Here is a 23,919-nt window from a genome sequence, read left to right on the forward strand (position 1 = left end):
CCAGTTTTTTGTTGTTAGATATTGTTTGAAGCTAAATGTGACAAAATGTTGCTTTTATTTTCAGTGTGAGCGGCTTTACAAACGGCACCCCATATGGCAGCACTCTATGGCGGTAACCAGTACCGCGGCCTGTATAGAAATAAAACAAATAAAACTTAAAAATAAATAAATAAATAATGAATCAAGCGAAACAGCAAATACTTCAAATAAAATTGAATTAACCGCAGCAGTTTAAAAGAGTTGAACCGAATATGAATTAATGATTAATGCATTTTGATATTTATTACTTGAAGATAAAATATACTCACATGCACAAAAGAACTCCAGAACCATGCACCTGGGAGACACGTTCCAAAGGTCTGAAGACAGATAATAAACACATTAAAGCTTAGACTGTGGACAGTGTTGCTATGTCTCAGTTTAGACAAAGTGTGTTGTTTAAAAACAACTCTGTACCTTTGTGTGTCAGTTGTGATGTTAACTGGAGATCGGGAACAGGGGGGTTGGGTCTCAATGGTCCTTGACCCGCCGTCTGATGGGGACTCTGCCTGGTCGAGCTGCCTGCGCACGTCTTCCTCTCCTCGGCATCCTACTGGAGACAACTCAGGTGATGATGATTAGCTAAGGTGCAGTAGACGTTCACGATAAGCCAATCACAGACAGTGTTCAGTTTATACACAAATCACACCCACACCAAACTACCAGAGGTAAGCGGCTGCTGAATGTGGAGGAAAAGCTGCGAGCCGTCACTGGTTGGACCGGGTCGGCCCAGGTTTTTCTCTCTGACTCATATCTGCCTGTTACATTATGACTCTACTTCCTGACAGACTGTATCATAGTAGTTTTGATCTTCTCCCATAAAGACTGAACTCTGAGGAGCAGAGATTGTTGTTCCTTTTTTTCAAACAAATCAAATGTGTTGTTACACGATCGTTAATGGAAGCACATAGGTGAACGGTGACTGTGCGACTGCGTTTATATCCATCTTATATAGTGATGTCTCCCACTTTAACGATCATGGCAGCGCTCTACATCCGAGAAAAAGGGGACATTTGGCGGCAGATATCGGGCTCTGTGCAGGACACAGTGATTTATTCTAATATCAGCAGACTTTTGAAAGAGCAGCGGTTTGACCGGTCCAATCTTCAGGTCATCAACAAACTGCAACTTTATCTGCAAGGCCAATGTACGCGATGACGTATGAGGGAGGAAAAAACAGGCACGCAGCTCTCACAGTGGGAGGTCCGACCCAGAACTTTTGCCCGTGTGAAAGCCTTATATGTCCACCAGTTTGGGTCTGAGGGGCAATAAATATTAAAAGTTCTGTCTAAGTACGTGTCTATACAATTCTATATGCAACTGGCTTGTGGAACCTGCTAAGAAAAAAATCTAATTATTAGATATATTTAAACTTTAAAAAAAAGAAGAGTAACGCAATAGTTACTTTCCCTGGTAACTAGTTACTTTTATAGTGGAGTAATTCAGTAACAAACTCAGTCACTTTTTCGAAAAATAACTAGTAACTGTAACAAATTACTTTTCAAAAGTAACGTGCCCAACACTGCTGAGATCAAGCACGCAGCAAGAGAGTCAGTAACCTCACACTTATGTCCATTGAGCATGACATCCTTCATGATTTGGATTTCAAGGACATAATAACCAGGGCATTCTCTGCAAAGAAGACCAGGCAAAAGCACTTCTAAAAGGACAATGCCCGGCCCTTTGCTAGCCTCTGCAGATTTTCAGTTGTGGATGGCTGCTAATTGTTTGAAGGAGAATGTTGAAATGTTTAGATATCAGTCAGTTTTATCTTGTGGAACCCAGCATTAAAGGCTATGTTACTATCCATAGTGCTGAGTGTGTGTGCAAGTGTATGTGTATGTGTGTATGCATTCACAGGGCCCACCAAAGCCAGAAGAAGCTTATTTTGTTCTGATGGTGTTTTTCAAACTTTCACTCATCTTGGTTTTAAATCATCAGCGAAAGTTGTTATGTGTTGCTGTTATACAAAGTGCCTGTTGTGTTTCTTCTTAATTAGTAAAAGTATGCTGGTGTTTTCTGACTAAAGAAGCAAAACTCACGGTTGTATGTCGTGAAAGAAACTGATGCATTTTGTGATGTAGATTGGGACGATGGAGTAGGGCCTACAAAGGGTCTGTGCAACAGACAAAGGAAACAAAGAGTGGTAAAAACAACCCGAAGAATTGAAAACTGCGTGCAAAAGTCGCAAAGTGACTACGACAATCCCCAAGGAGGCAGCCAGTAAGAAGCCAGCTCTTCCTAAACTCACTGACAGACTGAAAGTTTGCAAAATGCCGCTGTGTAAACACGCTCGTGCTTTGTTTGTCGCTCACCTGAGCACCCAGACACTAATTCTGCTTAGTTTGTATAAATGTTTATTTTCTTATTGAATTTGTGTTTGCATTTGCTCACTTTGGGAAAGTAATGATAAAAACAGTATTTTCATTGGTTTAAAAAGATGGCCTAAGGGACTCTATAATGGAAAATTAAACAGTGATGGTAAAATACAACTATAAGTTGTCAATTAAAATACACTTCAAAATTAAAATTAATTTGGAAATGCACTTTTGTGTTTTGAAACATTTATGAATGTATGTTTTCTGTATTTAAGGTAATTTCTTTTGTGTTTGTTTTTAAAGGTTTTTTACTTGCCTGATAACTGACTGTACAACCTTCTGGAAAATAAAAAGAGTGAAAAAGGGAAAAACCGACTTGTTATTGAGTGAAATACAGTGTGAACTCTGGGTCGATGCCATCTCCCTTTCAAGTGGGGAGTTGCATGTGGAACTGACTTGACAAAGAGACTGAGATCATATCGACTAAACGATGTTCAAATAAGTCAAAGTGACAAAAGGTAAGTTTTGTGTTTCTTGGTTTGAAAGAAAGGACTGGCTAATGGCAAGAGTAGCCAAGAATTTACTTTTCTGTTTTCTGTGCCTGCTGTATGGAGGGGATACAGCATGGACCCAACAAGGAATCGTGTATGCAGCGCAAGTCACACAGCTAAGGATCTCGTCTCATGTCATGTCATGTCATGTCATCTTCCATACCGCTTAATCCTCACTAGGATCGCAGGGGGTTGCTGGAGCCTATCCCAGCTGGCATCGAGCAAGGGACAGGTCGCCAGCCTATGGCAGAGTTAACATAGACAGGATCTCAAGATGGTGCCGTACTAACGGGTGCCTGTCGCAGCTGTAGCAGCTCCGGGTATTATTGTCATTTTTGTTTTTTGTTTTTTTGTTTTTTCACCATCCCCGGCTTTCAGACGGTTCGAGCCGACAGAGACACCACGGCGACCGGCAAGAAGAAAGGAGGGGGCCTTGCTGTGCTCATGAACATTACGTGGTGTCACCCTGGACACGTCTCTGTTAAAGAGCAGGTCTGATGCCCGGACATCGAGCTCGTCGCCGTTGGACTTCGTCCATATTATTTGCCGAGGGAGTTTACCAGTGTCATCGCCATCACTGTTTATATTCCTCCATCTGGAAACGCAGAAGCAGCGTGTGACGTCATCCACACTGTGACTGCTGGACTAAAACACAACAACCTGGGGCCTTCATCATCATCATCACAGGTGACTTTAACCATGTGTCTCTCTCATCCACACTTCCAACTGTCTTCCAGTTTGTCAAATGTGTCACCTGTGAAAATAAGACTTTGGACCTGCTGTACGCAAATGTTAATGATGCTTACAGCTCCACTGCCCTGCCACCACTGGGCAGGTCAGACCACAACCTAGTCCTGCTCTGACCATCATACAAGCCCGTTCTCATTCCCAAGGCGTAATATACCGACGATTTGTCACGCCCCCTAGACGTCTGTGACTGAGGCAAAAGGTACCCTTCCACATCTGTATGAGACGCTCTGGGTTCTCAATTGACTTTAACGTAAACCTGCTTGCGGCGCTAAGAGACACTTAGAGCAGATGCTCCAGTCCCCCATTCACTACAATAATAACCCGTTTGCGGCGAAATATGACGCGGCGAGCTTCAATCTGATCGGAGAACCAAGGACCAATATAACTATTTTAAGGATTTATTCGAATGAGATCGTCAACATTTCTCCTAGCTTCATGTTATGGCTCTCACTTTGAATCTTTTCTCCTTTGATTCTGAGAAGTAAGATCCATTTTGAAACGTTGCTGAACACGGTATGTCGTTGAAAACACCCTTTTTCAGCAGGATAAAGCTGCCACGTAAAAACAGTAAAAACACGCCAAACATAGCGCTAATAATACTATTAATAGCATATCTCTACCCAAGATATCAATATATAGGTTGGGGATATACCTTTCTGTTTGAAAATGAGTGGATATATGTTTTCTGAACCCTAATATCAAATTCCTAACCCTGAAGAAGAATTCAGGACCTACATTTTTTTGCGAGTCACAATACACAACAGCTTGCCGCGCCATATATTTTGTAGTTCTGATGTATTCACTCTATTATGTAAAATTGTGACTTTGCATGGGCTTTAGGGCCTGGGGAGCACAACTGTTTGATCAGATTTCATCTTTTCATTGGTAAGAGGGTGAAATCATTTTTTTTCCAAGGTTTCAACACTAGTCAATAGTGCCATCTATTAGTTTGCCCTTAGGTATCATAGTAGAGGTCAATAATTTTCCAAAACCGTTGATGCTGTGTCTGTAGCATGTTTTGTTGTTGAACACTAAGCCTTCAAATGTGTCTCAGGTACAAGGTTGAAAGGGCACACCTGAGGAGCAGGACCCGCCCACAACTCTAATACTGACATTGTTACTCCCCAGGTCAAGGCCTTTCAAACGATGTCATCACTGTTTAATTTTATTATTAATTTTATTTATTAATTTTCATCTGGCTCTCAGCCATGGCTGTCTCGATCTCTTTCTGGGCCAAGCTGGATGAAATGATTCAAACATATTTTAGGGGATATTTAGTGATCAAATTTATTCAAGATATTAATTTGTGTCTTATAAATAGTCATACTTATAAATTAGGACCATTTCAGAGCCGATTCGCCCCATAAATGTTTCAATTAATGTTTCACAGGTCATATTTTCCTATTTACATAATATGGCCATTCAAAAACTCTTTAACCCCTCCTCCTGTCTTAAAGGATTATCTTTGATGATCAAGAATATAAGGGCTAACTGTATCAGGATTACGTCATTCCAATGGCATGACAACAGTCAAATCAGGTGGCATTTTGTCTTGACTGAGACCACAGAAAAAAGAAAAAATGTCTCTTAGCCAATGGCTCAGGGTCAGCATTAAAGCAATGAAGGTCACACGCTTTCCTTGCTCACAATTATTTTATTTGATCAAACAGATGCACAACCAAAATATGCAGCCATACAAACAATGGTAGATGACTAGAAACTGGAGCATCAAAAATGACAATTTCTGAATATATTCAAAATATAGACAAAACTTTGTGATTCTATAACTGAACAGCCTGCGCATGCTACCCATGCATTTATAGTTGGTTATAAAATATAGTCACAGTATACATTTTATGTTATAGTAGTATGAATGCAGTCCATTTGTTGAATTAACTTCACAACTTCAACTAACTTCAATTAACTTCAATTGACTTGTTGTAGTGAGGTTGGCATTTTCGTTATGCACTCAGAAATACATGAGGATCACTTTGATTTTTCATGTGTACCACAGGACCTTCAAGTATTTCTAGTTAAACAGTTTAATGTCATATAGAAATCTGTACAAAACATTATAATGGCTTCATCTCTGATGGATGCCACGTTGTGGTTCTTGTTACGGCCATTTTTATACATAACTGATGTAAATGCTATGACAAACGACTTCCTATAGTTGGTCCGGTAATGACCGCAAACACTACAATCAAGACTCACTTATTGTTATTAATCAAATGTATGTTTTGGAAAGCATTTGATGTAGTGACATGTACATAAGTGGCTCATTCCAAAGATTAGTCACACTATCAAAATTGTGTGACTCCTGTTACTGCCTCTCTGCTGTGCAGGACAAAGTGTGTGTGAACTGTAATATCACAGACTCTGTGGATCCAGAGTAGCCAACATATTGTCAATAAGAGAAGGCCTGGCCTCTTTCCACTTTAGCAGGACTAAGTGTTTCTGATCTCCCAGTCAATGGTAGCCAACTCAGACGACGTCTCACAAGTCACTGCTGCATCCTCTTCTCCATCCTCCGACAACTGAAGGAACTCCTGACGAAGCACTAAAAATAAAGAAACTCTGCCACAAAGTGAACTAAATACTGTAGGTGATATGGCTTAGGACTGCACAACAGCCTGTACACTTCTGCCTAATTCAACTATAACAACAACTATAAATGTCAACTTAAAAAATGAAATCAACGTATCAATGTAGGTAAAGTACCTTTTGTTGGGTTGACACTGGCAACATCACAACTAGGTCCTTCACCTGGACATTGATGCTGATTAGTTGACACTAAAAAAAAAAAAAGAGATTGAATATTTACTTATTGAAAATCTTTGGTGAGCATGAATACTGACCATGTGCCACGCCACTAGTACTTCAACTGGATGAGGCCTTGAGGAGTAACATCTCCCGTCTGTTGCGTTTTTCCAGCGCACTGGTCTTGTCTGAGGTTCACCCTGTGCCTCATTCTACACAATTAACAAGAAAAAATTGCAACACTTAAATTACAGTCCATGATTAAAGCAAAGATTATCAAACATCTTAAGTTAATTTCACAGAAATTGTATGTATACACATATGGTAGCTGTAGAGTATGCAGAAAACAATTTGATTCTTTTGTTAATTAAGTTTTATAAATCTGACTATGCAGAAATGAGTTGGATTCTGACTTGGCTTCAATAATTTTGTTCTATCATTTAGTTTCAATCATTAAATAGAATGTAGTAAAATAACAACAAAGTAATGACTGATATATGTATTTCAACAAATGAAAATAAGAAGAAAAATGTAGACTTCCGAGTTTACGGGATGTACTTGAATGCACCATAAAACCGCTCAAACGGGCACTCGATTTTCAAGTGTAGATAGCGCGACCGTGCCTCGCCGAAGCGCAGATGCGTGACTGTAGTCTATAACTGAATCAGAATCAGCCTTATTGGCCAGGTATGTGAACACATACAAGGAATTTGACTCCGGTCACTTTGTTCAATGGTGCAACAATAATAATAATAATAATAATAATAATAATAATAATAATAATAATAATAATAAACAATAACAACACTGTAAGCATAAAAATAGAACGTATGAAAAAAGAATAGAAAAACTGTACAACATAAATAGACTTTCAGAATTAAAAAATAGAATATACATCTATGCATCTGTATATAGTAGTCTATATACAGGGAGTATGAGCATGAATCATGTTGTCAAAATGTAATGAGAGTTATTATGAGAATGGTCACGTGCTCTGTGACCGCTCAGAGTTCATCAGAGCGACAAGAAACTGTTTTTGTGCTGGGTGGTTTTGGCATACAGTGCTCTGTAACGCCGGCCTGAGGGGAGGAGTCTGAATAGATAGCCTATATATCCTTTTAAATCTACATCCGTTTAAAAAACAATAAATAAAAGTACATAGTCTAAGCCCAACTTCATATATGACAAAATATCAAATAAAACTTGACATTCAATTGTAAATTAGTTTTACTGATGTATTTTCCCAGTTTGATAAGAAAGCCAGACGAATTCAAATCATGCTATACAGGAACTCATCTCAAGTAAAAAAAAAAAATAAATTAAAAAAATTAAAAAAAATTAACTGCTTTCCTCTATCTGGGCTTACAAAGTTGTGTAATAAGTATGATTGTAATGTTGCTTTATCTTCCCCTGCATTATCTAAATTAAAATGTGTGCTGTTCCTTCTTCTAGCAAATGAACTTTTCAAGGTGAGGGGGAGGTTTGTGGAAAGTGTGTCCAGCGCACTTATCAGCCAGCTCCTGGATGACGTTTTAGAAGACGGCATCTTGAATGATGGGGAGAAAGAGTGGATAATCGAGGAGAACCGGTCCCGGACAGAGAGAGCTCGCGGTCTCATTGACACTGTGAGAAGGAAAGGAGAAGCCTCTATGAAGTTCATCACTCGCCTTCAAAGCAGAGATCTTACTCTTTCCTCTGAGTTGGGTCTGTCCTCTGATTAACCAGGTGAGCTGCTGTACTTGTGTGGAGCTACCAGGTGACCTTAATCCAGATTTTGTTCAGCAGGGTGACAGCCCAATGTTGTGCTTTGACACCGTCGTAGTGCACCTTTTTTTTTTTTTATTCAAGTGACAAAGCTTTTCAGGAAGTCCGTGACATAGAAGCAAAGTGATCATATCGTCTTTTCAAATTCCCATATATATTAAATAATTTTTTTTTATTATTATTTGATTTATTTATTTGCTGTGCAACGGCACAATGAGATTTGGAGAAAACTGAAGATATGCAAAATCCACTTACTGTCAACGGACTCCGTGAAACAATAAATTAACAATGTCAGTGGGTCAGAGCATGTGCACTGCAGTTTTAATTAAACTACTTTCAACTGCGGATCCGGCAAGGGAAGGTGCGATGTCAGCTGTTGAGAAGGAAAGTTTCACCCACAACAGTGCGGCACTTTTTTTTTTTTTTTTACCAGTGGTTGGACCGCCATGGAGCACAGAGAAACAGCAGTAGACCGTGGTCTCATTAGAAAGCGCCGGATCATTTCATTGTTGGGTTGAGTTATTACATGGGATGAGTTCACAACAAGAAAAATGCAGGACAGAATAGTTCTGAACAGAAACCTGAAGTGATTTTGTGCATTGCTGTTTTTATCCACAGTGATTCCACAGGAGGAACGCAGCTGCTGATCCACATTCAACCCAGTCGAAGAAATGAAAAAAGGCCTCAAGTTTTCCGTCATGCAATTTTAAAACCAGATGCAAAACTACTACCATTGTATTGTGTGTCCTCATTTCTAGTCCAGATGTCATAACTTCTCCTGGCTGGTGATTGTGAGTGATATGTAATTTTTCACTTGAATGATCTCATTACATTTTTAATATGATTTGATTAAATCTTTTTCAACAAACAAATACGTGTGTCAATTAGTCCTTCTTTTTGCCAGGCTATGAACCCCTTTATTCCTTTTACAGCCAGTGGGTAAACATTAAATTATTACCTCCGGTGATATAAGTGGCATATATATAGCCTCTAGTCAAATGATTGAATGATTGGCCAAGTTGAATAATGCGATGTAGACGGGCACTCGATTTTCAAGAGTAGATAGCGCGACCGTGCCTCGCCGAAGCGCAGATGGCGTGACTGCAGTGAAGGTTTCGAGTCTCCAAGAGCTCTGATGTCCTGTGGTCATGTCCCATGGCTAATTTCCAACTATTTGCTTTTTCATATTTTAATAAAGGGTAAAAGCAGATTTGTGTGTGGCCAGATGAATTGTGAGGTGGAGTGGTCTTATGAGGAAGTTTGTAAAATGGCTCTTCTGACCCCTGAAGAAAAGAAGTACTTTGAAAAAACCATGGCCTCCAATTCTCTCAGGACTTACTTTGATACCAAAAAAGTAAGTGCCTCATTTCTAAACCACTTACTTACTGTATGTGGCATTGTGTTACTTACAATGTGTTATTTGCGTTGCATCAAATAGGGACATTAAACGATGTCTCTCTGTTATGATTAATTTAGTGTCCTGGCTGCAAGTCTTCTGTTGTGAGAAAGAATGAAAATAACCTGAATGTCTGCTGCAAAGTGTGCGAAGCAAACAAGGGAAAGACTTATGAATTCTGCTGGCAATGTCTGAAGGAATGGAAAGGTCCACGACCCCGGTCAGACCGCTGTGACAATGATGGCTGCGACAACGAGGCTTTAAAAATATTAAAGAACTGTCCAGTTATGGTCTTTGAGTCTGTGAAAGGAGTCAATGATTGTCCGTCTATCCGTGCCTGTCCAACTTGTGGCACATTAGTGAAACACAGCACAAAAAAATGTAAAAATATTGTCTGTCAAGGATGTAAAGTGGAGTTCTGTTTTGTGTGCCTGAAGACCACTAAAGAGTGTTTGGAATTAAAACCAAGTGGTTATTTTACACAGTGCTCCAGTGATGTTGCACCGAGACAGACCTCTATACCTGTGCAGAAGAAGTGAGAAGAACACGTGCTGTATGTGCTTCAGTTTCTTTTGATAATTTATTGTGATTTTGTTTTTCATTGAACTCCAGTGCCCATTGTTGTGTTTTCCGTCTGTCTGTGTTTGAACATTTGAAATCAAATTTCTTCATACAACTTTATGTCTACAAATATTACACATATTAGTATCAGAATCGCCAAATATTATCTGTGTACGACGGTGTAAAGGAATGACAATAAATGTGAATCATTTAATCGATTCATGAATTTGAATGAGAGCATATTTGTGCCATTCTTTCTTCGCATCCACCAATATATAATCATTTTATGTAAAAAGCCTCAAACAGGCAACAACCTACACCACGAGCAAGTTAAATCAGAATGATCATACTTTATTAACACTCATAATACTTTATCGATCATTACAGGAACTTGTGGTTAAAAAACATCAAATTAAAATTTTGGGATGATGCAGGCCACAGATTACTATTATTGGAAGATTATTTTTATTTGCCGAAAGGAACAGACATGAATTCTGGAGATATTTCACACTGCACAAAAAATAAATAAATGAATAAATAAAAAACCTACAGATATACACCATGAACAATTAAATAAATAAATACCTTAACATATGACATAAATGCTATTTATTTATTGACGCACTACTTCACACGCACAACGAAATGTTATACAGATGAGGGGGCTGTCCACACTGGCTGAACTATCTCCAATTGGTTGATTGATGAATGCACAGATCGACTGCACATGCCTTGCATTTCACAGCCACGTAGTTTGATTTGAAGTGGCGCAGCAACGGTAGGCAGGAGCTAAGATAGACATACTGGTAATAAAGAGTAGATGCCACATTCATGAACATGATGAAGACTAGATACAGCATTGACTGCTCCAGTGTGAGAAATGTTTTCTATCTTGGACCCGTCTGACTCCTTGAATATATTGAATGAAACCCTGAATATATTGCATGAAACTTTGAATATATTAAATGAAACCTTGAATATATTGAATGAAACTTTGAGTATATGGAATGAAACTTTGAATATATTAAATGAAACCTTGAATATATTGAATGAAACTTTGAATATATTAAATGAAACCTTGAATATATTGAATGAAACTTTGAGTATATGGAATGAAACTCTGAATATATTGAATGAAACTTTGAATATATTGAATGAATCCCTGAATATATTGAATGAAACTTTGAATATATTGTAGCGACCCTGCATTAATGTGTGGTGTTATAATGTGTTATAATGTTCTGTTATAATGTTCAAGAGTAAAGAAGATTTCGGACTGTCCATGAATGTGTATAGTACGAGCCTGTATGTGGTTGGATGAGAAACCGAGGGGGTGGAGATGAGTGTGAGGGGATTGAGACCGGTGTGTGCGAGGGGGTGAGAAAGAAAAGGGAGACGTGAAGGCAGTCAGATAAATTTGTGTTGTTTTTTTTGGTGTGGTTGCGGTCGACAGTAACCTATCTTATCTATTCCTTGGTGAAAAGGTTTGAACTCATTGAACCATTGAAAGAGGACAGTTCTGAGTAGCATATTTCTTTTACTGCCACTCTGAAATGTAAGCGTGGTGAGTTTGGTGACGTGGTGAAGCCTTTTTTTAAGGAACATGGACAATCATCCCCTCTGTAGGGAAAATACACACAAAACATACAGTACATGAAAAAAATAAGAAATATATTTGAAGAATTCATCGTAATTAGAAAAGCATGAACTCTACCTGAGGATTGATTGAATTCAACATCAGCTCCAAGTGATCCTGGCTGCACCTGTATCATATAGCATAGCATATTTACTCTGAACCAACAAAAAACTTAATGTTATTGTATATGAAAGTAGGTTGACGTGGTATGTGTAGAATGGAAATTGTCTCAAGACACTTAACAAAAACTGGCCTGAAACCTCCAGAGTAGCCTGAAGGTGAAGGTGTAACTCCCTTCTGGTCACACTAGGCTTTTTTCTTTAATGACATTCATAATGTCAGCTGTAATCGACATTTTTGTTATAGATACATGGTTTATAAAGTTTCATAGATTTAACTTTCATAGCATAACTTTTATAACTAGCACTAAACGAGAGTTAGCTACAGTTAGCTAGCCATGGTTGAACAGATTATTACAGAACAGTAACTATGGAAACGACTAAATACAACCAATAGAGATGTTCAATCTGATGTGTGAAAAGTAATTCCTCATGTCCTGTTTTGTTCGATCCGCTGATTTTACAGGAGAAGCTGCATAGTGCTCCGGTTTAGTGCTTTAGTACCGTAGCAGCTGCAGCTGGAGACCGATCCAAGATAGCAGCAACGTTTCTCACACTGGAGCAGTCACTGCTGTATCTAGTCTTTATTATGTCCATGAATGTGGCGTCTACTCATTATTGTCCATGAATGCGCTGGCCTCTAGTCTTTATTACCAGTATGTCTATCTTAGCTCCTGACGTCCGTTGCTGCACTATTTCAAATCAAACTACCTGGCTGACTGTGAAATGCAAGAAATGTGCAGTCGATCTGTGCATTATTCCGAATAATCAATAGGAGAATGTTCAGCCAGTGTGGACAGCCCCCTCATCTGAATAACATTGCATTGTGCATGTGAACTGTGTGCATCAATAAATAAATAGAATCTATGTCATAGATTTAGATATGTATTTATTTAATTAATTATTTCTGGCATATATTTAGGTATTTATTATTTATTTATTCATGTATTTTTTATTGTCAGAATTGGTCCTCCATAACTATCATGCAATGTTCCAAAGAAATTTCTCTTACTTCCAGTTTCTCTCCAGCTTTTTACTAGAAGTCATGTGACTGCAGAAGGACAGCCTGTTTTCCCCTCATCTATTTCCGTATTGTTCAGTCTGGGGTACTTGCATTATTAGCAACTATTGTGATTGATTGTGAGTTTGTGTATTGCTTTGAGTGACATAAAACAAAAGAATGTGCAGTTTCAAGTTGAGTTCTTTTACTGACAATAATAACATTTGTACAAAAACACATTTGTGTACTGAGCTCATCACAATGTACAGATTTCAGGTTCACTTGAAAATGTGTTCTGTGTGAAGTTTTCAAATCTCCAAGATGTTGGACCCAGGACCCTGATATATCTCACCATGCAGTGTGGCAAGTTTAAGTATGTATGTTCCACACAATTAAGCAAAAAATAAGATGTAATATGTGATCTGATTTACACACATTAATCATATCAGGCACAGTGTTGTTAAAACAGTGGCAGTGGTGCTCATGTTTTGCAAAACCTCCGGTGTCCCACAAAGGTGCACTTTGTGATCTCCATAGGCATTGGGTTTGAAGTTGACACAGATATTTCTTAGATGCTAAGCATTCAGATAGTTTGAAAATATGATAATCTGTCAAGTGGTTGGAGACACTGCTTTATATACAATTTAATGAAGTGTTCTGTAAACTCTGAAAGAATGAGATGTAATTTTATTTATTTATTTAAAAAAAGCATGAATCTAGTGTAGGAAAAAGGTATCATGCATCTACATGCTGGAGTGCTTCTCAAAAACTTTGGGCTCCTGAAGCTGGCTCCCTCCCTCACTTGAATGGAATTACAAGTTATACCTCATTCCTTTTTATGGACTGAAAGCGATAGCTATATAAGAGAATGACCATGGTCCCTACTGTAAAACTCTGGGTTTATTGTCTGCAAGATAAGTATATCTGTGAAAGGTACAGTCAATAGATGGAGTGGGAAGAAGAATGACTAAGAGTAGGCTATAGACTAATGTAACCTGATTACAGATGTCCCACTTTCAAATGATCCTACTGTGAAAACGAAAGCATCGTCTCATTCTTTGACATTCATTAGATCGCCTTAAACTCTCATCACACCCTCAGAGCTAGTGAGCATCAGACAAACAAAGCAGAAATGAATAAGATCATTCAGGTGCAGATGTATGGGATAAATCACGAGATGAAGACGGTGGACCTGTGCAACACAGAGGAGCAGCTGAAGACAATGACTGTCCAGCAATTAAAGAAGAAGGCATCAGAGAAGTTCTCTATGAGTGCAGGTAAACGTAAAATACACTTTAGGCTACATTAACCCATTTACTTTGCAATACGTTTCGGTTTTCTTCTGTAGCCTATGCTGTGATGATCCAATGTGCCTCATACACTGCCAGTTAAGGGAAACACTGCAGATATCAAGGAAAGGATGGGTGTGGTACGCTGCTTTTATGTGATGCCTTTAGTATTTATTAACGTACTAATTTTAAAAGGAAGTTCTCTGACAGTAGTTTACAGCTGGCTGTGACCACAGGTGAAAGCTGCTGCTTGGTCTCTGTGATCTCTGAAGCATGTGGCTGGACATGGTTATTATTTGACCCTCGGCTGCTGATTGTTCAGCCTATAGAGCTATGTATATGTTCAGCTGTATACTATACTATCCTGACAGAGCCAGTGCAGCCTGTGTTATTGGTAAAATAGTCCTGAGCAAAATAAATTCTATTTTGATGTCGCCTCATTTTTGAACATCCTGACTCTTTAATTTATAAATATATGGCCAATATGCAACTTTCCTCATGTAACTTTAAACAACTTCTTTTTCAGAACAATTACAATTAATACCATGAATTAAGGTTCAAATACATTCTTAGGTATTATGAACAATGTCTTCGGATATTATGAACAAATCTTTACTGTTTTCATCTTGTTTCTCCACTCTGTTTGTGTGTGTGTGTGCGTGTGTGTGTGTGTGTGTGTGTGTGTGTGTGTGTGTGTGTGTGTGTGTGTGTGTGTGTGTGTGTGTGTGTGTGTGTGTAACATGATGCAGATGAGCTGGAGATGATCTTCACAGACCGGAGGCTGGATGAGGACAACGCCCTTCTGTGTTCATATGGAATAAAGCACATGTCCGTTATCTATCTGGTGTTAGTAGTTCATGGAGGATTGACAGCTTGACAGAGAGGACCAGAAACCAACACCCTCCTCCTTCTTCTTCACTTGATGCCACATCTCATGACCTTTTATTGCTCTCTCTGGGTTATAGGGTTCTATGACACAGAAAGCACTTTTCCAAGATCTCTTCTACTAGATCGTCTAACAAGTGGAAAACTGAAATTTATTTTGAATGTTTGAAATAGAATCTCTTCTTTCAAGCATATACCCTACAAATATAAAAACTTGATGTTCAGTTGTTTTCTAAATTTGCACTGAATGTTATTTGTATAAACCGATGTAAAAGGATGACATCTGAAGCATTTAAGGGATTCATGAATTTGAATGAGTAAGAGCATACATACAATATTTGTACCATACTTTCTGTACTGTCTGTCCAATTATCATCTTTGAGTGTGTGAAAGGAGTCAGTGTTTGTCCCTCCATTTGGGCCTTTTGATGAACTTGTGGCATTTTGGGGAGAAATAACACAAAATATTGTATTTTCCATCTGTCTCTGATTTTAAAAGTTTGAAATCATATTTCTTCAAGCAACTATATATCCCACAAATCTAATATGGTGCTAAATAGTATCTGTTCACAATGGTGTAAAGGGATGACAATATATCTGGAGGTTTTTAATTGATTCATTAAATTGACTGAGAGCACATTTGTACCATTCTTTCTCAGCATCCACCAACACATAATTATTTTCTGTTAAATGCTTAATCAGAATCAGAATACTGTATTAATCCTTATAGGAACTTGTTAAAAACATAAAATGAAAGTTTTGGGATGATGCAGGCCACAGATTATTATAATTTGAAGATTGGTTTTATTTGCAGAAAAGAACAGACATAAACTCTGGAGATATTTCACACTGCAACAACATCTAAAGCTGTACAGTGCAAACTGCTTTGAAAGTTGTTTTGACAAATGAGTTCTGTCTCTCTTCTTGTCCTGGGCCTGTGTTGTAAACCTGTGTTGTAAAGTCAACCTTTGGCTCTACCTTCATGGAATTCCCCAAACATTTTTATTTATCTCTTATTACTTCAGTTTCTCCCAGCAGTTATAAGAATTCACGTAACTCACACTATAAATAATTATTGCATCTATAACAAGTACCTGGTGTTCCTGTACTGCTTTTAAAGCCTAAGGAGTGGAAGGGCACTTTATTGTTCCATGATCTCAATAAGATGCAGGAAAGTACATCATCCACCACTCTGGGCTGAGGCCACTGTTACTATGGGTGACCGGTTGCCCTCAATTATTTGCTAGTGTCTATTCAGTCACTTCTCCAGGCATTAGTCATAAAGCTGACATGACAATCATAACATTTCACTAACAGACACCTTTAACAGACTCGGTTGGTGTTTTCATGCACAAACACAAACTAATGAAGTGCACCTTCTTAAATCACGTACTGCAGACTGGAGACAAACTACAGCTGCATTTTTATTTTATTTTTTTTATCATTATTTTTCTTATTATTATTGTTATTATTCTCATCATTATTATTGTTTTGGTCAATTTGACTATTTCCACCTTTTCTTCTTCATCCCCTTGTAGCATGTGCTGTCTGATGGGTCGGGCTGGAGGATCTTGTGTCAGGTCTTGTACTGTCTGTGTGTTTAGAACACGCTGTGCTTACTTTACAGTAAATGACTGCATGATGTCATCTATTGCACTGAGATTGTTTTAAACACTCATTTCATATCTATGATGAAAGGAGAGCAACAGAAGAGTATAGAGGAGAAGGAAGGAGTGCAGGTAACCCCAAAACAAATACACTATAGGCACCATTGAGCAACTGTCTTAACATACCAATTGCTAACAGACTGTAACTGGTTTGATATTATTAATTACAGAATTAGCTGTACATGATCAATCCAAGGACCAGAATCAGCTTCATAGCACCGAGGCGACCCATTTTGTATCATTTACGCCACACAGCATCATTCATCTTCTACGAATGTTTTTCTTGAAGTGACTTTGTAAGATCTGGAAACCTGGGAACCTCCTCCTTCTTATTCACTTGATACCCTATCTATGACCTTATATTATTGGAAACAAACTTTGTGTCTGTATCAAGGAGTAGGTCTCCTAGTGCAGATAAAATCACTCAGTACCATAACCCACAGCTTTGCAGCAATCCGTCTCATCTGGAATGACTGCAGCTCTCTGACAAATCTAATATGAGGGACTTGAGCAGCACAGTCTCTGGTTTATGTACAATATGAGGACCAACAACAGGCTTTCTGTGGGCCTGTAAAACCAAACAACTATTCTCTTGTTTGTTTGAAGGGATCTGTGATATTTAATCTTCTGGCAAAAGAAGAAACAGGCTTTCTATGGGCCTTATAGATCTCAGGCTGCATGACAGAAAAAAATAAGTTAAATCTTAAAAAAATATATAAATGTGTTTTCCATCTGTCTCTAATTTTAAAAATTTGAAATCATATTTCTTCAAGCAACTATATATCCCACAAATCTAACATGATGCCAAATATTATCTGTTTACAATGGTGTAAAGTGATGACAATAAATCTGGCGGTTTTTAATTGATTCATTAAATTGACTGAGAGCACATTAGTACCATTCTTTCTCAGCATCCACCAACACATAATTATTTTATGTTAAATGCTTAATCAGAATCAGAATACTGTATTAATCCTTATAGGAACTTGTTGTTAAAAACATAAAATGAAAGTTTTGGGATGATGCAGGCCACAGATTATTATAATTTGAAGATTAACTTCATTTGCAGAAAAGAACAGACATAAATTCTGGAGATATTTCACACTGCAACAACATCTAAGTTTGGTATTGAATATAATAAAATACAATACAATAAGATACTGAGGTAAAAAAATAAAAGCAGAAATAAAAACAAAAACAGAGAATAGGACAAGGACACTTATATACAATATACCTAAGTAGATGCAGGTGCAGTGGAAAGATGAAGGCAGTTGTACATATGATACAATGGTAATGTTATTGTAACTAAACAGTATATAATAGTAGTATAGTACATAATAATAATAATAATAATGTAGGGGAGACCGGGGATGGTTGTAACAAAGGGATAGTTGTCACGCTCTCAGTTTGACCAATCAGAAACAAGCTGTGGTGATGTCATCAATACAGTCCTTGCCCACTTACAAATTGCCCTCACTGGCGACGTCTCATGTAGTTGAAAACTACCTGTTCTGGAGCCAAAAAACGATTTTTCAGGTAAGAAAGTAAAAATTTCCATCACAACTATTTTTTGTATTGTGTCCATTGTGTTGTAGATACAGTTGTTTCACTTACATATGATCAAGTAGTAGTTTCTCTAATTTGGTGTGTTGCATTAGTGCCAGCTTTGAAGCTAAATGCTAAAAAAAGGTTAGCTTTTTAATGGCTACCTGGCATGGGGAGGTTTGTAACTGTTCTTAAAAAGTGTTACAACCTTCCCCTCATGTTGACATTTTGTACTGGTCTCCTTTTTACAGCATGCCCGCAGTGGTAGCGGAAAACAGACAGGGGTGTCCCTGCAGAAGTTCTCCAGAAAAAAAGCTGCAAAGAAGCTAAGAGAAGAGGGTAGCGGTGAGAAACCCCATGTAGGCTATCATAGTAGCCAGAAGGTCTTCAGTGAGGAACATGGCATGTACTATGGCATAAACCCTCGAGAGGTAACAAGTGCTTGCACTTTGCAAAAGGATTCACGAAAGTGCAACAGTAATAAATAATAGCAAATAAAGAGTTGATAACGTGTATTTCTGATGTGTGACTTAGGTCAGGAAGTTTGCCTACCGGTTGGCAGTTCGATATAACTGTAAGCACCCCCCCCCTCCTGGGATGAGAACTCCATGGCAGGACCAGACTGGTTTTCAAGCTTCACGAAACGTCAACCCAATCTGGCCATCAGAAGGGCAGAACCAACTTGTCTCGGGCCACAAGCTTTAATCGCACAAATGTAGAGAGATTCTTCAAGAAGCTTAGAGATGTCATTGAGAAGCATAGGCTGGATGGAAATGATATCTGGAATGTAATTGAGACAGGTGTCACAGTGGTCCAGGCTCCTGAAAGTGTCATTAAACACCATGGTGTCAAGCAAGTTGGGGACATGACGTCAGGAGAAACAGTTGTTCTGGTGTCAGTAGTCTGGGCTGTGAATGCGCTGGGAAATGCCATTCCTCCAGCCCTTGTCTTCCTATGTAAAAGGTGCAATGAGCACTTCCTAGATGGCAGACCACCAGGTAGTGTTGGATGTGGCAATGCCTCAGGATGGATGCAGGAAGAAGAGTTTATTGTCTTTTTGAAACACTTTGTGAAGCATACAAAGGTCACTCCTCAAAGGAAGGTGTTACTGTTGTTAGACAACCACAGCTCACATATCTCAGTGCAGGCAGTCAGCTACTCCAAAGAAAATGGCATTATCCTTTTTACATTTCCACCGCACTGTAGTCATAAGCGTGTATGGTCCATTTAAAAAAATTATCAACACAGCTGGTGACACATGAATAAGAATGAATCCTGCTAAAACAACGAGCATCTACAACATCCCAAGTCTGGTTAATACTACATTCCCCCTCGCTGACAACTCCAAACAACATACAAGCTGGATTTAGATGTACAGGAATCTGGCCTTTTAATCCAGACATCTTTCAGGAGTACGACTACGCACCTTCGCAGGTTACAGACCGCCCAGATCTATCTGCCTTTCCTGCCACCTCAACTCAACAACCAGGCCATGCCTCCACCTCAACTACCCTGGCAGCTGAAGCTTCAGCCTCAGCTAACCTGAAAGCTCAAGGCTTCAGTCCAGCTGCTGTCCATCCATTTCCTAAAGCAGGAGCCAGGACGAATCCTGCTGGGAAAAGAAAGAAATTACAGTCAGAAGTCCTCACAGACACACCAATAAAACAGGCACGGGAAGAGGAAGAAAAGAAGAGAAGCAGTGCAAAAATGAAGTATCAGGGGCAAAAGAAGAAAATGACAAGCAAGAAGAAAGCGGCAAAGAAAAGGCCCAAGCCTGAGGACACTGAAGATGCCGACTCCTCAGACAATGAAAATGTCTGCATTGTGTGCTTGGAGCACTTTGACAACTCACAGCCAAGGGAAGTTGCTACAACTGTCTATCTAATAATTAATTATTTCCTATTTAGTGCAGCTTTGCATCACGCTGTTCAAAAGTGGTTTGTTCCACAGAAATTCAAGTGTTCAATACTTTTTCTCATGAACCTGTTTCATGTTACAAGACACACACACAACACACACCACTTTATACTTTATTATTCTTTATTTTATTTTATTTTATCTATGTTTATTTATTTTATTGTATTTATTTTTAGTTTATGGTTACTTATTTATTATTCATTAAAGTGCTTGCATACATTTTAAGTGTGGATCCTTTTTTAGGTATAATAATTTAATTGTTACATCCATCCTCAAATAGTGTTACAATTCACCCCGGTATTGGGGTAGGTTGTAACAACAGACCTCTTTGTGTTGACATTAATTTACATAATGCAGACAAATATGGGTACCACATGTCAAAGTTTGAGATCACTAGCACCCCTCTCAACACCACCCTTTTAACTCTGACTGTATATGAAACGACTGTACACGAAACTATCAACCCTCATTTCAGGGTTAATACTAAACCTGCTTTGTGAAATGGACCCCATGTGTTTCATTACTCTAAATCTGCTTTAAAAAATATTCAATATGTCCGTGTTGAAAATGTGTGCTTGTTTGACATTTCAGTTTTGATACTGAACACCAAACTTTGTGAGATGTGTTTTATTTTGGTCATAGGTACCTCAGCTAAAACATTCTGCAAGTAATTCTATAAATCTAAAGTATCTACAACACAATGGACCTAAATGTTAGCTAAAGCTAGCTAGTTAGTGATACCATAATGTGAAACGTGTTTTGCTGTCAATTTAATTTCTTACCTTCATAGTTGTCAATAAAACTCAAAAGGTACATCTTCTCCCCGTTTCCTGTGATATGAAACCAAAGCATTTTGACCATAACTCACACAGCAGTGTTCACTGCAGTTAGGAGCTTGTTCATAGCTCATCAGACATGGATGTGAAAGGATTACGCTCTAAAAGCTCCTTCTGTCACCGCTATTTCACAATCCGTTTAGGAATCAGGTCACATTTGTTTGAACCCATAAGGTTCAACTTTCATGATTTCAACAATCATATCTGGACCAGTTATACAGTCATTTCATTTGTTTATGTTTCACATAAGTCATCCTTTAATTCAAGTGAATAAATGAACAAAATCCGACACACCCTGAACGCAGCATTCCAGTACCAAGTGAAAGGAAAAGTATTCGAGGGGCTGTACTTCGCAGGAGACAGATGGATATAAAGCGGTTTCTCGACAACGACCTGAACTGTTTCCCACGAACCTGTGGACATTTGAAGGCGTATATTTGACTGAAAGTAGTCAAACAATTCTTTTGTCTTGTAAGGCCTCTTCAAATGATTTTTTTTTTACACCTGTCAGCAGAAGGAGACATATCGCTGAACGGGACTTCAATGATCGAAAGAAGAATAGAATACCTCTCCGGGTAATTATGCAGGGAATTTATTCCCTTTCAACCTTTTCACACTTTTGGGTTATTTGGTGCCAGCTCAAGCGTCCATAAATCATATTTCATTACTTTGAAAGTCATTTTTTAATCAGAACGACAGAGGTTTGAATGCTCGGATATCGTTAAATGCAGATTGAGCTGTCATCACCTGACCTGACCACAAGGGGACATCATCTCATCTTCTAACGTTTATTCTCACTAGGGTCGCTGTCAGATGCTGATCGCCAGTCTATCACAAGGGTAACAGAGACAAACTAGTATTGACACACACACCTACGATCAATTTAGAATCAACATGCTGAAAGGAATAAGTAAGAGAAAAGGTGAGAGATCTTTATTTTATTTTAGACTCATTAGAGAAAATGATTAACTAATGAAGACAATTCTGTATTATACATAAAGAAGAAAAAAAAGAGCTGCATTTTATTTCGAATGACCACATCAAGCTGTTCAGTACTTGACCTTATTGTAAACTTAATTTTGTTGCAATGCAAATGCTGATACTCAAGATGATCAGGAGGAGTCCCAGGACCAGGGTCAAAATGCTGACAATTCAGGATTAGGCACTGTTAGACATGGAACTGAAGATACAGGTGATAAAGTGAAAACAGGACACGTTAACACAACCAAGGGAAATAAGAAAACAAACAGAGATGGTGAGTCAGAGAGAGAGACCCAAACCAGTAAAGTTGGCTCTGGGGTAAAAAATATTGACAAAATATGATCTATGCAAGTGACTGTGAGTGTGAATGGTTGTTTGTCTTAGTGTTAGCCCTGCGATAGTCTGGCGACATTCTGGGAGACCACATGAAAGACAGACAAATGTCAGAGAAAAGCAACAGATCAACGAGGAAGAAAAGAAAGAACACAGTCACAGCAAAGAACATTTTCTGGGAGTAATGTCAAGATATATCTCATTAACAATCTCCTCTCTGCAGATGAAGTTCAGTACCACGGCTTGATGAACCAAGGATCAACATGTTACTTGAACAGTGTGCTGCAGGTGCTGTTCATGACCAAAGACTTCAGAGAAGCAGTGAAAAGGTTTGTTATTGTCCAAAGTCTTTAAATTAAACTTATGTTCATAGTGTGCTTTGCGTCACTCGTGGCCAATGTGTCTGTTTGTTTATTTTTTCCAAGGAAAAGTGACGAAAGCACTGAGTTTATACATCATCATCTTCAGAAACTGTTTGATGACCTTAAAAAAAACACAAAGTATTCATAATTTGCAGAGGGAGGATGATCACAAATAAATGACAACAGTCTAAAATGTTAAGAGTGTTATGAGTGACCAACACTCAGAGAGGAGTGGTTAAGTTTGAAGGCCACAACTGAACGTTATCACCATAATGTACAGTTAAAATCCAAAACTACATCATTCATTTTTTACATTGTGTTAAAGAAATCCATGTACATCTATCTCCACCCAGTGTATGAACAGCAGGATGCTGCTGTGTGCTTGGAGAAGATTTTAAAACTCACTGATCCTGAGGCATCAAAGGTAAAGACTTTATCAGTAACAAATGGAATCAACAGGTTGACTTTATTTATTTATTTCTTCAGAGATCACTGTGTATTTATGTTTCAGATCTTTAATGGAAAGTTGGCATACAAGACCAACTGTGCTGGTTGTGACAACAGCACTGAGAGAGTTGGGTCATTTTGGCATCTTCCTCTTGCATTGGTGGATTCTGGCAGAAGAACCTACAGTGCGGTAAAAATCATTTTTAATTTTAATTAACTAATTAGCAGAGTGAAATACGTAAGCAACATTAACAATAACACACACACGCATAATAAGAAATGTTCTAAGAGCTACTATCAGAAACATATTATTTCAGGAGGACGGCATCAAAGCTTATTTCAAGGCTTCACATCTCAGTAAAGAAAACCAGCTGTACTGTGACAACTGTAAAGACAAAAAGGATGCTACTACTGTGAGTAAAGAGAAAAATAGTTCTGATTTGGTAATGAATAGTTGTAGAATAGTAAAATGTCCATCATATAAACTAATTAACAACACACATTTGGGGGGAACCATGTTTTTTTCAGACACCTGTGATAAAGCATCATCCAGATGTTCTGGTGTTGCTACTGAAGAGGTTCAAGTATGACACCTACTACAGGTCATATGTGAAAATCAACTGTGCTGTGGATGTTCCCTACAGCCTACAGATACCAGAGGTATATTTACAGTAGGTCTCACTATTTGATCACTGACCCCGTCTTGTTCTTTCCTGATTCCTCCTTTTTTTACTTTGATCAGAATCAGACGTATGAACTGTATG

At 38.4% G+C, this 23,919-nt stretch overlaps 1 protein-coding gene and 2 long non-coding RNA genes across 4 annotated transcripts; 2 read left to right on the top strand and 1 right to left on the bottom strand.

Annotated features, from left to right (window-relative positions):
• LOC125012311 lies at nucleotides 1-585 on the bottom strand. The gene is made up of 3 exons (XR_007113269.1): nucleotides 457-585; nucleotides 309-359; nucleotides 1-129 (listed from the first exon to the last, which is right to left on the bottom strand). It is a non-coding gene; the product is annotated as an uncharacterized LOC125012311 (long non-coding RNA).
• A 2,396-nt stretch (nucleotides 586-2,981) lies between these two features.
• LOC125011759 lies at nucleotides 2,982-10,357 on the top strand. The gene is made up of 5 exons (XM_047591094.1): nucleotides 2,982-3,002; nucleotides 3,287-3,400; nucleotides 3,646-3,743; nucleotides 9,290-9,536; nucleotides 9,659-10,357. The coding sequence occupies exons 1-5, from the start codon at nucleotides 2,982-2,984 to the stop codon at nucleotides 10,115-10,117; spliced, it is 939 nt and encodes a 312-aa protein (XP_047447050.1). The 3' UTR covers nucleotides 10,118-10,357.
• Nucleotides 10,358-21,332: 10,975 nt separating this feature from the next.
• Nucleotides 21,333-23,051, top strand: LOC125012279. Of its 2 annotated transcripts, XR_007113258.1 has the most exons (4): nucleotides 21,333-21,607; nucleotides 21,834-21,954; nucleotides 22,570-22,675; nucleotides 22,772-23,051. It is a non-coding gene; the product is annotated as an uncharacterized LOC125012279 (long non-coding RNA). The 2 variants fall into 2 exon arrangements; XR_007113260.1 differs by lacking the exons at nucleotides 21,333-21,607; nucleotides 21,834-21,954 and adding an exon at nucleotides 21,961-22,287.
• The last annotated feature ends 868 nt before the right edge of the window (nucleotides 23,052-23,919 follow it).

The sequence above is a fragment of the Mugil cephalus genome, chromosome 1 (assembly GCF_022458985.1).
Source record: "Mugil cephalus isolate CIBA_MC_2020 chromosome 1, CIBA_Mcephalus_1.1, whole genome shotgun sequence".
In the NCBI taxonomy this organism is placed as follows: Eukaryota; Metazoa; Chordata; class Actinopteri; order Mugiliformes; family Mugilidae; genus Mugil; species Mugil cephalus.

Excerpts from the sequence above, each read along its gene's own strand:
- LOC125011759 (XM_047591094.1), top strand. The coding sequence starts at position 2,982 with ATGGACCCAACAAGGAATCGT. Across the intron at positions 3,003-3,286 it reads TGGACCCAACAAGGAATCGT|ACGGTTCGAGCCGACAGAGA; the intron begins GTATGCAGCGCA and ends CCCGGCTTTCAG. Across the intron at positions 3,744-9,289 it reads GCCCTGCCACCACTGGGCAG|TGAAGGTTTCGAGTCTCCAA; the intron begins GTCAGACCACAA and ends GCGTGACTGCAG.